Source organism: Coturnix japonica, chromosome 12, assembly GCF_054131305.1.
Source record: "Coturnix japonica strain WE chromosome 12, WE-NBRP24, whole genome shotgun sequence".
Lineage (NCBI taxonomy): Eukaryota > Metazoa > Chordata > Aves > Galliformes > Phasianidae > Coturnix > Coturnix japonica.
The window spans coordinates 21,955,501-21,969,636 of NC_140674.1; the positions used below are offsets into that span (position 1 = coordinate 21,955,501).

Here is a 14,136-nt window from a genome sequence, read left to right on the forward strand (position 1 = left end):
CATAAGCTGCCCTTGCCCCCGTCTCGCTCTTTCTCCAAATAAGGATCCCTCTTTGTTCAGCTTTCTTTGAAAACAGGTGTAAGGTTGCAGGAGCGGGGCGAGGTGAGCTTCAATCCCTTGAACTCCTGCCTTTCTAAACATTTGCAAGCATATAGCCAAAAAACTGGCACCAATGAGCAAAGCAGCTGCGGCATGTTCCAAATCTTGCTCTATTTAAAGCATCCCAGGGTGCACAGGAACAACTGCAGAGACAAACCTTAACACTTGTCCATAAAGCCAGCAGAGGGAGGAATGGCAGAACCAGGTAAGGTGGTGCATGATTAAAAGTCAGTGTAGCCGTGTAGTCTTAAGTCATAAACATGAACAGCACAGCGTGAGAATGCTCAGCCCTTCATGTAGAACAAATTGTTGTTCAGTGACATGGTGCTGGTAAGATCTGAGCTTTCTTAGTTCTGTTAGCAGCGGTGAGTTTAAAGTAACTTGAGTTCTTCCTGCCTCTGAATTCTACCCGTTTTATTTTCTTCTGTTTTTGTAGTTGTGATTTTAAGTTGATGAATGTAATTAAACTGAACCATGGAAATTGAGTTACGTTTGACAGTGATTTAGATATATTGCATAGCTGCAGTCTGAGCGCAATGCTGGGTGAACACAAAGCAATTTAGATTTTAACTCTGCAAAGCCCAAAGGCAGAGCAAAGTGAGACGCTGGTAATGTACTGTTTGCTACGAGCACAATTCCGCTGAAGGTGAGAAAAGGCTGTTTTGAGGAATGCATTTTGTAGTCACTGTCACTTTCTGTTTAGCTCACCATCAGAGGCTGCATGGTGACAAAGCTGTACGCTTATGTGCAGTGTCAGCTGTGCACACAGTTACTCAGCAATGCTGCAACTTGTAAGAGGAACTTATCCACCTTCAGAAGTACACCGGTAGCTTTTAAAATGTTGTGCCTCCTGTGTATGGCACAGTTACCATCGGTATCTAAAAGTACTCTGAAATGCTGCTGAACTCGGGTACTGCTGGGTACTAATGGCATTTCTTAGTCCTAGTTTTAACTGGTGTCCATGGACATTCCACTGACATTCCACTGTGTATTAGCACTGCTGCAGGTGTAGCACTGGTAGAATCATGATGTCTGTGCTTAAGAAAAGAAAGTGAAGCAGCCAAAGGTGTGACACAGAGCCAGGCTGGAGCCGACCACAGCCTGGGGCAGCAACGGGAGCCTGGTACTGTGGGCATCACTGGGGCGTGGGTTGGCACATAGGGGAGCCAGACAGAAGGACTGGGTGCCAGGTTCGTGTGATTTTCTAGTATGAAGCTGGTAAATGCTATCAGCACAAAAGCCTGTCTGCGTCCAATCTGCTTTAAACTGGGTTTCAGAGCACATCACTCTCCTGGCTGCATGCATGGAATTCAGAAAAACTGGCTTGTTGGGGCTGGCAGCCGGGATGCAGGCAGTGAGTGACTGATGTGGAGAGGTGGAGGGACACCTGTCTGCTCCATTCTGAGATAAACTCATGTCTGAAGTAGAAAAAAAAAAATACTGCAGTGGGGGGAAAAGAAAGTAATTCATATCTAGATTGCCAGCTTACGTACATGGGTACGTATAGAGTAAGATTCCTTTATTCTTGCTACCATCCAGACTTGTCCTTCTGGTTTCAGTGGGCTCTGGCCCAGCAGCTGGGCTTGCTTTACTTGGCCAGTTTTTGAACAATGCTCATAGTTGCTCCTCAACAGCCTATATTTACCTCGGTATCCTGTTCTCATTTGCATTCATTAGAAGAGTAATTATAATGAATCCTCACATTTTAGGACTGTAGCTGATTACCTGCAGGGGTCAGTAAAGATTTCTTTCCAAACCGCAGATCCTTAGGAGCGCTGCTCCCCTGCTGCTGTCCCACTGCCCCTCACCTGAGCTCAGCATGAACACGGGGCAGTGCAGATGCTGCCTTTGCAGCTGTTGGTGTGCCCAGCCTGCTCTGTGGGTAGGGTGATGCATGCCTGTCAGATTTAGGCTAGGGATAGTTTTCCAAACTTGCAGGCTGTCAACTTCTTCTGTGGCCTTGAAGGAGTTTGTCACCTTCTGAGCATTGCCTTGCAAACAGGTTGGGTACCTGCTGGATGTCTCACACAGCCGAGTATCCAGCCTTATGCATGTGCTCTGCTCCGTGCTTCAGCATCCCCTGCATGTGGCATAAAACAGTCTTCACACAGTTGTTTTACTCTAACCTCTAGTATCTGTCCCATGACACGCAGCGGATCAGAGCAAATGATCTCATGGTCATATCTGCTCTTAAGCTATGAAACACAAGTACTTTTAATGGCTCCTGTGAAACTCTATCCCTCAGAGCCAGCTGCTTGCTGCCCATGACAAATGCTGGGCCCAGCATTCCTGCTGACCCATCAGTGCTGGCTCGCTGCTCTTACCTTTCTGCATTTAAAGTGGATATCACATAACAAAACACCATATCCAGCAGATATACTGGCAGCCAAGCAGGGCTCTGTCAAAATCCTTCCATGTGCTCCAGTATGGTCCAGATCTTTATCTGTAACAGGATCTTTAGGAGGAAAAACAGCAAAGAGCAATGATTCCCAACAGAAGGACCTTCCCCTTTACATAGAGTCAAACACTCTTTAAAGGAAACAGGCAAGGATTCCTCTGTGGCAAAAGGACACCCCGTTGCACAGCAAGATTGTACCCTCGTGCTGCATGGTTGCTATTTTTATGTCTTGTTTTAATGGCAGCATACACAGATTTTCTACCTATATACTCCTTCCCTCTTGGTAGATAAACCATGGAATACCATGGCGAGCTGTGGTTGTGTGGGGTGGCGCTTTTTAAGAGCAATGTGGAAAGCCTTAAATTATTCAGCATCCCTCCAAAGTCTGTCTACTGGATGTCGAATGTGCAAGGTGTTGTGGAGAGTTCTACATTATTTATTAATCCCTTCAAAAACCTGGGGATCTTTTAACTGCAGAATGTTGTATTTCTGCATTCTGCAGTATGTTGTTAACTCATGCAGTCTCTAAGGTTGTGGTAATTAATGGCAAGCTTCTGCTACTTGCTACAAACTGCTAGGAGGGTCTTTGATACTGGTGCTGTCCAGGTACATGTTTATAAGGGCTGTTCCTGCTTTCTGTGTGCTTCCTGGAGAACCACCACCTCAATCTGCCTCCGAGCTATTTATTAACCTGCTTTAATCCTTAGTGGACAGAACAGGCAAGACATCAGATTTTCATGGCCTAAGGCAGACAGGTGGAAGCTTCTGTGTTATTTTCTTACTTTAAGCTGAGGGAAACCCTTGCAGTGAATACCTTGTCTCACTGCAGGATGGGAGAGAGAAGAGGGCAAAGCCAGGCACTGTACACAGAGCACTAAGCTGGGTCCCTTTAGTCTCACAGCCCTGGGCAAGCACCCCTCTGGGTGGGAACTCACTCAGTATCCCCTCACTGTGGCTCCAGGCACGTTAATCTTAAATTAAACAGGTACAGTACTATATATATTTATTGTATATAAAAATATATTATTATATATTTAATTATATTATATAATTGCTGCATTTTGAATTTGCAGTAGCCAAGCTCAGGAGACTTCTAGGATGTGCTGTACAGGTACACGTACATCCAGGCTATTCAACCTGAGTCTGCTCTCTGTCCAGTCCAGATGTTCTTCTCTGGACGACCCATGGAAACCAAGGACAGAGCTGTACTTCTGTCTCTGCTTCTTTTGGAAGCGTTAAGCCTCGCATCTATCTGATTGCAGAGACCAGAGTGTGGAAATGGTTTTGGGTTTTGCTATGTGTATGTAGCAGGCCTGCCAAGACATGGTGACTCCATGCCAAAAATAGCAATTGCAGACGTGGCCCAAGCTCACAGGTATCTTCTTTGTTTTGTGATGATAGCTGTGTTGTTGTACTTCGTGCAGTGAATTCTCAATCAATGTAACGTGCCCTCTCTGAAAAAGACCCTCATTCCTCTTTCAGCCCAGCTCCCACTTTCACGCCTCGTGGTACCCATCCTGCTTGCAGTTGGCTGGATAGTGGGTTGTGCACTGATGGTTTACATCGTCTTCTCCTGACAGAAGTAAGTGACTTACATGGGATCAAATGCCATCCATGCACTCTTTGGTGTGCGTTGCTACCTTTTTCAACATAATTTTCCTTCTTTTACAGGACAGAAGAATTTATGATAATGCTGATCAGAAGAACTTGAAAGTTAGATTGGGATGTCTAATAACTAAAATATGTTTTAAATTAATTATTTTTAATATCAACACCATAGACACTGTGTACACCCTTTTTGTCCACAATAAGTCTCATGAGCCCATTCTTCCACTTGTAAGCAGATAAAACAAAGAGCACATCTCTTCCCCTGAGCAGCCTGTCCTACAGTTAGGGGTTGGAAGGGACCCCTGGAGCTCCCCCCATCACACAGGTTCCCTGCAGCAGGAAAGCCCCCAGGGGGGATTCTGAATATCTCCAGAGGAGATTCCAGCACACGTGGGCATCCTGTGCCAGTGTTCTGTGACCTTCACAGCAAAGAATCACACAGAGTGATAGAATGGATTGGAAGGGGCCTCAAGGATCACCAAGCTCCAATCCCCCACCACAGGCAGGGCCACCAACCTCCTCATTTCATACCAGCCCAGGCTGCCCAGGGCCCCACCCAACCTGGCCTTGAACACCTCCAGGGGTGGACGGGGCATCCACAGCCTCTCTGGGCAGCTGTTCCAGCACCTCACCACTCTCATAAGAACTTCCCCTGACATCCAACCTCAATCTTCCCTCCCTCAACTCCAATCCATTTCCCCTTGTCCTGCTGTTATCCCCCCTTTCCAAGAGTTGACTCCCCTCCTGTCTGTAGGCTCCCTTCCAGTCCTGGCAGGCTGCAATGAGGTCACCCCGCAGCCTCCTCTTCTCCATGCTGAACAAGCCCAGCTCCCTCAGCCCATCCTTGTAGTGGAGGTGCTGCAGCCCCCTGCTCATCTCTGTGGCCTAAGAAGTCATTCCTCACCAGGTATGCCAGCCGTGCAGCCAGTGTATTGGTGAGAACACGCAGTACTGACACAGTCAGGTGCCCCGGCAGCTTTTTTGGGTGCCTATTGGCATCGAGTGTTTCAAATTGAAACGTACAGAGCTAAATTATAAACAGCAGAGTTCAGCTGTGGCTGAGAGCGGAAGGAGCTGACTCGGAAAGACACAGCTACTCCCACACTCGCTCCCTTTGTATCCTTAACTTGTTCCCAGTTTCTTTGCTGCATTTTTTTTTCCCTACAGATTAAACCATGATAGAATGAGCTGCAACTGCTGCTCTCAGAGCGATGGTAGAGCAAAACATAACAAGAGGTGCACTGAGCACGGTGCAGAGCAGCCAGTGCAGCCCCTCCGGACCCCACCATGCAGCACAGCCTCGGCTGGGCAATAGCGGTGCTTCCTCTGCAGGGGGCGGGGGCGGGTCCCACCTGTGAGCGGGTGGGACGGGAACCTTCTGGAAGGGTGAGGGGCACGGGTGGGGGTTGTGCCCCGGTTCCTGGTGTGGCAGTGCCCCACCGATCCCAGCCCAGCATGGGGCAACCAGGGCTTCGCTGGAGCTCAGCCTGCAGTACGGACATGGACACAGGTAGGAGCTGTATGGCAGAACGCTGGTTTTATCTCTGCTGAATGCGGCTGGCTGCTGCCTCCCGCGGTGCTTTCCAGCTCTGGGTGTGTTGGCTGCAAGCACCTGCTGTGCAACCCCAGGGATGGTTGTGCTGTGGTTGAAATGCAGGTCTGGCCGTGTGTGGCTGTGCCTGCATCCCTCACTGCGGTCAGTGGCACGTGGGATAATGATGTCTGTATTTTAAAGCACTTGTTTTACATGGAGCTGCAGAGAAGGTTGGCTGCTGTGTGAGAACAGCATTTTTGTGTTTTGTTGCTTTTTGTGCAGACCTCGTTTGTGCAATGTGGTGAGGTGGTGCTTTGCTGCTGCGTGCTGTGTGGTGTCAGTGCTGGTTGTTAGACCTGGTTGTGCCTCCAGGCACGGAGGTCATGTCAAAGGGGCAAACAGCAGCTTTCCTAGTAGGGCATGCTTTGAGCTTATTGATTTAATGATCAAATTGTAGCTCCTAGCGCTCCACGCCTTCCTGTGGGTGGGAGCAACAGGAGGATGTTATGGGAGCAGCTCAGTGTTGGGGTGAGGTCACCTCCTGGGGGCAGCTGAGATGGGAGCATTGGGCATCCAGAAGCAGGCTGGTTCTCTGAGCCCAGCTCCAAAGTTGTCCTCAGTGGAGCAGGAAGTGTTGTTTTAAACAGGTAGAAGCGTTGTGCTGAGCCTGCAGTGTTCTGTGGTTGCGTCTGGTTGAGGATGTATTACAGAAGTGGTTCACTCGGGGCAGCTGCAGCTGGAGTCCTCACTGTCACAGCTCTTCCCTAGCAGTGGTTTGAGTTGTGCTCTCTGCCATCCATTTAGCCTGGGTCACCATGGCTCATCATGCTGATTAACGACTTTGCTGCACTTCATCACCTCCGAGCTGGGCTGCAGGCACGCAGCACTCGTGGGCATGCGGCCCAGTCCTTAAGAAACTGCAGCTAGTGTGGGATGTCTCAGCACTGGGGGTGCATCTGCCTTCTGCTCCTGCATTGGTTTCTCTTACAATACCAACTCACGCTGTCTGTGTCAGTTCTGATGTTCCACTGGCCTACCTGATGTTCTGGTGCTCTGCCTAATGCAGTGTTGGAATATCTACAATATGCTGATTGAAGAGTATAATTGGCTAACAGGTTTGTGAAGTGCTGTGTACCTACCCCAAAGGTACCCTGTGCAGGACGGTCTGTCCCATGTCGAGCCTCTACTCTGGGCTGGATTCTGACTTCTGGGATCCTACAGAAACCTAATTGTACAGGTTTTTTTCATATGAATATATAGCAATGCTTGTATGTAGTAAGACAGGAGTGGATGCTGTATTGTGTATCTGCTGTGATAGAGATGGGGACAGATACTGAGTTGGCTCTCATTCAGTATTGTACTGGTGTATCATCACTGGGACACAAGACTTGGGGTGGATGTGAGGCAATCAGGTGGGAATGGATGGAAATCTTTCTGACAATCTTAAAACTGTCTCAGTGAATCCCCATGTAAGGAAGGAAGGCTTAAAGAAGGAAGATGGTTTACGTCATGCGTGTTCTCACAAAGGATTCTGTCTGTGTTCTGTTCCCATCAGTTCAGCGTGTGATGCTACGTGAGTGTCTGTGTGGTCGGTGGAGGACACTGAATGGTGGTGTTGTCACCAGGAGGTCAGTGCAAAGCAGCAGCTGGGAGTGGAAATTCACAGCTGTGAACATTGTGAGAAGTTTTGTCCCAGATACGTGGTTGATGGATGTTACATTCAGCTGTCTTTGTATGGATCCTGTAAAGGCTGTAAGGGTCTGCAGTCTGGAGCAGGCAGTGTGCTTCTTCCACTGATGGATACAGGAAACATTTCCCTTTTCTGAGGTAATGATGTTTGGTGTGGAGCACACTGAGCATTTCTCATTCCACAGCTGAGTGCCACAGACAGTGGGCAACACAGTGCCCAGCTGAACGTACGTGAGGGATGGAACATATCTGTGTGAGGGCACAAATCCAGCTGTTAAGCTGTTACTGAGCCCCAGAAGTTGGGCTCATTGGGGCTTGTTTGTATTGAAGGATGGTAAAGAAGAAACCCCCTTTCTTAGGCAGTGCAGCCAAAGCAGTGAAAGTTACGAAAAGGGGCAGCTTCAGCAGCAGGGTGCTCTATTAGTGGTGCCACATGGATTGTTTCTGTAACTTTCAGCACTCAGTGTGGTGGTTTCCTGAACAAGGAAAGTCCTAGAAAGCAGCAATGCAGTTGCCTGTGAGTTTTGCTCCTGCTGTGAGATCTGCTGGAGTGCTCCGAGATGGGAATGCCACATTGAGCGATGTGCTTTTCAGGCTTTGTTGTTCTGGAGGCCTTTGGTGGATGCTTCCTGTGACATACCTATAAATATTTCCCTGACATTAACATTCTGAGAAGGAAAAGCCTCGCTGGTGCTAATTAGTTTGCAAGCTGTGATAAAAGGTGTATTGTGATTTTTCACTGCTTGCTTGTCAGATATCTCACATCTCAATTACCAGCTTTCTGTTTCTCTTATGGAATACTGATTTTCACTTTTTCATGAGCATGGAAATCAAGTGTTACTGGTTAAAGTTTGTTTTTTGAGGTGTGTCTTGTGCATGTTATTTCTCTGTTGGGTGCTAACACGTGGCCTTGCTGCACACAGCGGATGTGCCTGGTGGCTTTGCGTAGGAGAGCTGGGGAAGATGAGGCTGCTGTGAGGGCACAGGACAGGCCCAGTGCCAGGACCCACAGGGTTCAGGCTGTGCTGCAGAGTGTGACTTCTTTTGTGTCCTCCTGGTCCCAGTGTGTGGCTGTGTCCCAATGGGGCTCTTTCAGCACTCATGCTCCCCTGGTGCAGCAGCTTTGGCTGGGAGCATAACCAACCTCTGTTCATTTTCCCACCTGCAGGCAAACAGAATGTCAGGTGGTAAGTGTATCAGAAAAGCTTGCTGCTCTGCTGCTGAACAGAACTGGTCTACCTCTACCAATGTACTTGTGTTGCTGTAAGAAAGATGCTTGATTTGCCATTCTATTAACTTACAAATTATTAGTGATTCTATATTTACTTAGTTACCTTTATAATTACTTATTCTGCATTTAGTCATACACTTTTTTTAGTTACTTTATGACTTGCTTTTCCACCTTTGGTGTGTGTTACTGTATTTATCTGTAAAATGGGATAATAGCACCTATCGAAACCCACACACAATACGCTTCTGTATTGCTCTACTTCCTGTAAAGAACACACACTGCATTTGGTTTATAATTTCAGTTTATTATCAAAATGTTTTTATCAGATGGCAAACTGAAAAAGCTAAAAGGAACATAGGTTTTCAAATATACCTATTGTAGCAGTCATCTGAGGTATCTGCCACTTATTTTTGGAAATCTCTTTGCTTTGGTATACAAAGCAGTTCCTTTACAATCTGCATGATGATGTTCAGTACCTATCACTGCAGATTTAAAGCCCGTTACCTTCTCATTTAAAGCTCTGCTAATGTAAGCAGCTGTGCAGCTTTCCTGGTGTGAGGGCTGACATCCATTGGAGCACGTACCAATGATGTGCAGGATTGAAACCCACAGTGCTGAGATAGTCAGTCTGAAAGCTGTGCATGACAGTACGCTTATTGGTGTCCTCCACTGCACATCTGTTTTGGAGGCTGCATCTTACTCTCTGATTCCACTCATTACTCTAATTGGCCAGTTCTATGCAGATGCTGATAAAATATATTACAGTAGTTTAAGTCAAAAGTGTAACTCAGATTTAAATACAAAAACTGTGATTTATACATTGCTAGAAACTTTAAAAAAGACCAACATTAGAGAAAGCAAAAAGCGTAGAAAATTGTGGGAGGGTCTTTGATCACAATCTTACAGATTAGGCGTTCAACAATTAATAAATTACCTACTATTTCAGTTTGGCTGGAAAGCAGTAAATAAACTTTTGTAAATGTGAGTTTAGATAATACACAATGGAATAATTAGCGAGAGGTTATTTAACTGTGGCACGTCTTTGGACTCCCTTTGCATAAATGGCTTCAAGTAGAAAACATTTGGTAGAACAGATTTATCCTAACAGCAGAGAGTACAAAGGCTGACGCAGGATGCAAACCGCTGCCTCGTTATCATATTATGGTCAACAACACCACGTTTTACTTGATACTTCCTTCCTCTGCTCGATCAGGAATCCGCGTTCATCAACCAGTGGGAGATCGTGTGTTGTACTCTGGCATTTAAAAAACACGATGCAAAAAGCCATAGCTTGGTGGGGAGCGGGGTTAGCTGTGAGGGCAGCGCTGTGCACGGCACTGAGCATCCTGCAGGGCTGGCTGAGGAGCAGCAGCAGCCACAAGAGCTGAGCGCTGCCTTGGTGTTACCCTTCACTGGAGGAACAGATTTGTTTTGGTGTGGTTGCTTCTTGTTGCTTACTGAGGATTAAAGGGACTTCTCTAGCAATTTTCTCTCAATTTTCTTCCTTCTGCCTCTTGTCAAAATTAGTTCATAATTTCTGTTTATCTGGAAAGCTTCTTGTGCTGCAGGCTGCGCAGCTCCATCACCAAACCCGGCATTTCTTAGCAGGATCCATGTAGCTTTTTGTGGTGCATGAAAAGGCTTCAGAAAACTCCGGAGAGTTTTGCAATGATCCTATGACCCTTTAAAACAAAACAAGAACATCGTGGCATTTTTAATTCCCTTTCTTTAGTAATGGAAAAAAACAAAAACCAGCAAACCAACCCAAACAGAAAGATCCCTGTTTTTAACCTTTTTCCCCCATCACGTATTGCCCACCCTCAGTTTGCACTGGCATTTTTTTGTAGCTCTGCTTTGTTGATGACTTTCCTGGCATCAGGAGGACGAGGCGCTGAGGTGGAGGAGCAGCTCTGCCTTCTCCTGGAATGATCATTTACATTTCTACTCCAATCAGATTTAAATGAAGAGGATTCTGTTTCCCTGGGCGTTCACAAATGTTTCAGTGAAGGAGTTTCTTGGAATAAAGACTCAAACAAACAAGAGCTCTCCAGTGAATACGAGGAAATTCCAGCTAAGGCAATGTGTGTGTGTGTAATTGTGAACATGTGTGAGTGTAACTGCGAGGAGCTGATCACTGCTTTGGGAATGGAAAGAGCACAGAAATACCTACATGGGGCAGCAGCTTCAGCTCAGAGTGTCAGACTTGGATACCAGCACACGTGGATGTGGGCCTGCAGCTGAACTCAAGCAAGGTGTCTAAATGATCCTGCAGTGCTTCAGTTATCTAGCTGCTGAAATGTGATTTTGCCAGGAACAGAGCAAAAGGTACTCGGGGAGTAAATGTAAACTCCATTTACATTTGTTAGTAACAAACAACACAGCAGCAGGGTGAGAATTCTGTTGCCTTCTCTAATATTCCCAGAAATGTGAAGATCTGGAGCACAGCACCTGCTGAGTTTTAACATGGCACATTAGTGCTCAGATACAGGCTCTGTTTTGCTACCTTTGAGGATTTGATCTAAACCATCTTTCTGGTTACTTCTTTTATTAGTGGACAGACAGTTCTACCTGTCCAGTACTTCTATGCAAGTAGTGACTTTTCTGAAGCACTCTCTGTCCTACCTGTAGGAGATGCAGCCTGCAGTTAGTGTAGCAGGTGTCTGAGAAGCCAAAAGATAATCCAACCAAACTCCATCAAGCTCAGTGCATTGGGAGCCCTCGTGTGGTTTTAATAGCATCACGATGCAGTCATCTTGTGGGTATGTCTTTGTACTGAAAAGCTTTCCTTTTTAGAGCTCCTCTGTGGGCCTCATCCTGAAAATTGTCTCACCTTCTGAAGGCGTCGCTGTGGCTCCTCATTAATTTTTGTGTAACTGGATATAGAGTTTATAGCCCTTCCTACTGATTGAGGAACAGCACAATACATAATGTAGTGTGTTCAAGATATGCACAGATACGATTGTGTGAAGATGCTGAACTGGTGGATTTTGGGGGACTCGTGATTTGTACAAATTAGGTATGGAAGGAAGGGGCAAAGTACAGCCTGGTCAGCACTGAGACCAAATTCAGCCGAGCGTAGGACTTTGCACAAATGGGCTCTGTGAGAGATGTGCAGGAAGTACAGAAACCACCCACAGAGAAATGCCAGTCAGGCAGCAGCTGAAGGAACAGTCACTACTGTCACCAGATATTTGGCTACGTGGGACAAACAAGATAGCCCTGTGAAAAGCCACTGGAGGAGAGATACTGAAATGAATGCCCTGAATTGTATCAGGAGCGATATCAGCTCTTGTGTATACAAGGCTTTGATGACAGTTTTTCAGAGCTGTGAGATGTGCTGTTGGTGTCTGCATTACTGAATTACATTGAAGATTGCTACACATGCTGACCTGAATTTGCCTGGGCTGTGCACGTCAGTTTTGATGGAGTTCACAGCATATTCTGGTCTGTACGTTCCACACCATACCTACACATAACAAAGAAAAGCATCTGTTAGCAATGAGATTGTCCAGGAAGAAACCTGCTGTCATTTCACAATGAAATACTTAATACCGTGAGATTAAATTCCATGTTGGAACATAATAAAAATATGTATTATTATTTTTAAAGTGTATTCTTATTCTGAAGCAAAGGCATTTGAGCACAAGAAGCTGCCCACCAGATCTATTCCTAGGTGAGTTCATTTATGTAGGTAAGAAAAACTTTACTTAGCAAGGCTTTACTGTCACTACGTTGTATAGAACACTGCTCAGCTTAGCAGCTCTTAGGAGAACTAAGAAGTCAGCCTGATGGTACTGTTAAAGCATAATGGAGTGATTTTCACAGCCTTCAATCGAGCATGTGAAATACCTGTGCAAAGTTGAGAAAAAACAGCTGCTGGTGGTTCATGTCCAGACCAGGGAGAAGTTTCTCTTTCCCATTCTTTTTCACAAAGTTCTGATAGGCCTGCAGAATGAATTGTGCAGAAATGTTACAACTTTCAATCTGTACAGTATACACGATGCGATGACAAGAAGGAACATGGTGGATTCTTTGACACAGTTTATCACAAACTGCCTTGGCCATCTATCCTGCTGCATGCTGCTTTTCAGCAGAGAAAGACAGGGCCGTTCCTTAGTACTGCAGTTGGAGTGGGCTGACTGTATCAGTGCAGGATTTGCAGTGAGTGGATTTGCAGTAGAGTTGTACAGCAGGTTTACTGCCTCATTTACATTAGATTAAATAGTAGGATGAACAGGCTTAAGAAAAGCAATTTACTGTGTCAAAAAAAAAAAAAACAAACACAAAAAAAACAGCAAAGAAGAGAAGGTTAATGGAGTAATTTCAGCAAGACAGGCCCATCCAGATCACTAGGTCTTTGTGTAACCATGCATCTTTTTTATAGAGGAAGAAATTAAGTATGGTGTTCTGAAATACAGTACCTGTGGAGAATTAATGTTACACTTCGTCAAGCTTTATGATACTTTATGTATTAAATTCCAGTGAATGGTTACATATTTTCCTAGCAATCCTTTAATGGGGTTAATTAATGAATAACAGAGTATGTTCCTTAAAAGAAAATGGCTGTGAGATTCTCTTCTGTTGACTTAGGGGTTGCTGTAGTGAGGCATCAGCGAGCTCTGTGCTAAAGCAGCCTCCAAGCTGTCAGTGCTCAGAGCTGCCTGTATGAGGCTTTACCTGCAGCAGTTGGTTCATGCAAGTTCTGTGGGTCAGGCGTTACTGTCAGTTGCTTTCAGTTTGTACCTTGCATGGTAAAGGTGAATGTGGGAAGGCACGGTGCTGTGCTGCTTTCTAAAGCACAGTCCTGAGCAGAGCAGAGCTGACACATCTCACCTGAGACCCAGCGTGTGTCCCACCCAGCACGCGGGACCCCCAGCATGTGGGTCCGTGGTTCAGTGGCTGAGCTGTGCACCCCAGCCTGCCTCTGCAACAATGATATCCAAGATATGATCCAAGGATTCATTCCTCCTGCACTTACTCATCTTTCACTCCTACCCTTGTTCTTTCTTGTCCCTAATGAAGTAAGAGATGCGTGGCAAAAAGCTTCAACAGTTGCAAAACTGTTAACTTTTTTTTTCCCCTCTCAGATATTTATCAAATACACGTATATTGTACATTGCAGGGCTCCAGGATCCAGTTTTACTAACATAAAATTGGTTCTGCAGAGAGAATAAATCAGTTTTGTCAATTATTCAACGTTGCGTTATGAAAACCTGATTTCTACAAGTAAACCTTTTGTTTTGTTTTGTTTTGTTTTTAAACAAATTGCAAAAGATTTTAAAACCTTCCCATAGCAAGAACAACTGCTTTCATGTTTCTCATAAAGGCCGTGTGTCAAAGTGTGTTGTTTGTCTGCCACCACCTAAAGAAAGATGTGGGCAGATTGGAGGAATATTCTGACTAATGGCAGTGCCAGGCTGCCAGAAGAGTAAAGTCAATCACTGAAGTGTAAGTTGAAGAAAGTACAGTCAGCAGGTCTGCTGAAAAGGCTCCAGAAATTGTAGTCATTCACAAGCTGAGCAAGACTCAGCAGTGCCGCGATATCGCAAAGATATCGTACTGGGATGTATAAACAGG

At 45.7% G+C, this 14,136-nt stretch overlaps 3 protein-coding genes across 7 annotated transcripts in view; 2 read left to right on the forward strand and 1 right to left on the reverse strand.

Annotated features, from left to right (window-relative positions):
* The first annotated feature begins 146 nt into the window (after positions 1 to 146).
* On the forward strand, positions 147 to 4,276 carry STRIT1 (small transmembrane regulator of ion transport 1). The gene is made up of 3 exons (XM_085513712.1): positions 147 to 304; positions 3,980 to 4,079; positions 4,169 to 4,276. Exons 1-2 carry the CDS (start codon positions 292 to 294, stop codon positions 4,072 to 4,074), a joined length of 108 nt encoding a protein of 35 aa, XP_085369838.1. The 5' UTR covers positions 147 to 291; the 3' UTR covers positions 4,075 to 4,079; positions 4,169 to 4,276.
* A 999-nt stretch (positions 4,277 to 5,275) lies between these two features.
* The window catches only part of LOC107318420 (uncharacterized), a 53,019-nt gene continuing 44,158 nt past the window's right edge, over positions 5,276 to 14,136 (forward strand). For both annotated transcript variants that reach the window (XM_085513711.1, XM_085513707.1), the window contains exon 1: positions 5,276 to 5,615. The gene's annotated coding sequence lies outside the window, so the exon portion shown is untranslated. The remainder of the gene's footprint in view (positions 5,616 to 14,136) is intronic.
* MME (membrane metalloendopeptidase) overlaps positions 8,843 to 14,136 on the reverse strand; it is a 32,105-nt gene continuing 26,811 nt past the window's right edge. For all 4 annotated transcript variants that reach the window (XM_015872196.3, XM_015872197.3, XM_015872194.2 and 1 more), the window contains exons 21-23: positions 12,409 to 12,504; positions 11,949 to 12,025; positions 8,843 to 10,241 (exon numbers count right to left, since the gene is read on the reverse strand). In XM_015872196.3, the coding sequence (XP_015727682.1) occupies positions 10,142 to 10,241; positions 11,949 to 12,025; positions 12,409 to 12,504 (273 nt within the window). In that variant the 3' untranslated portion in view covers positions 8,843 to 10,141. The remainder of the gene's footprint in view (positions 10,242 to 11,948; positions 12,026 to 12,408; positions 12,505 to 14,136) is intronic.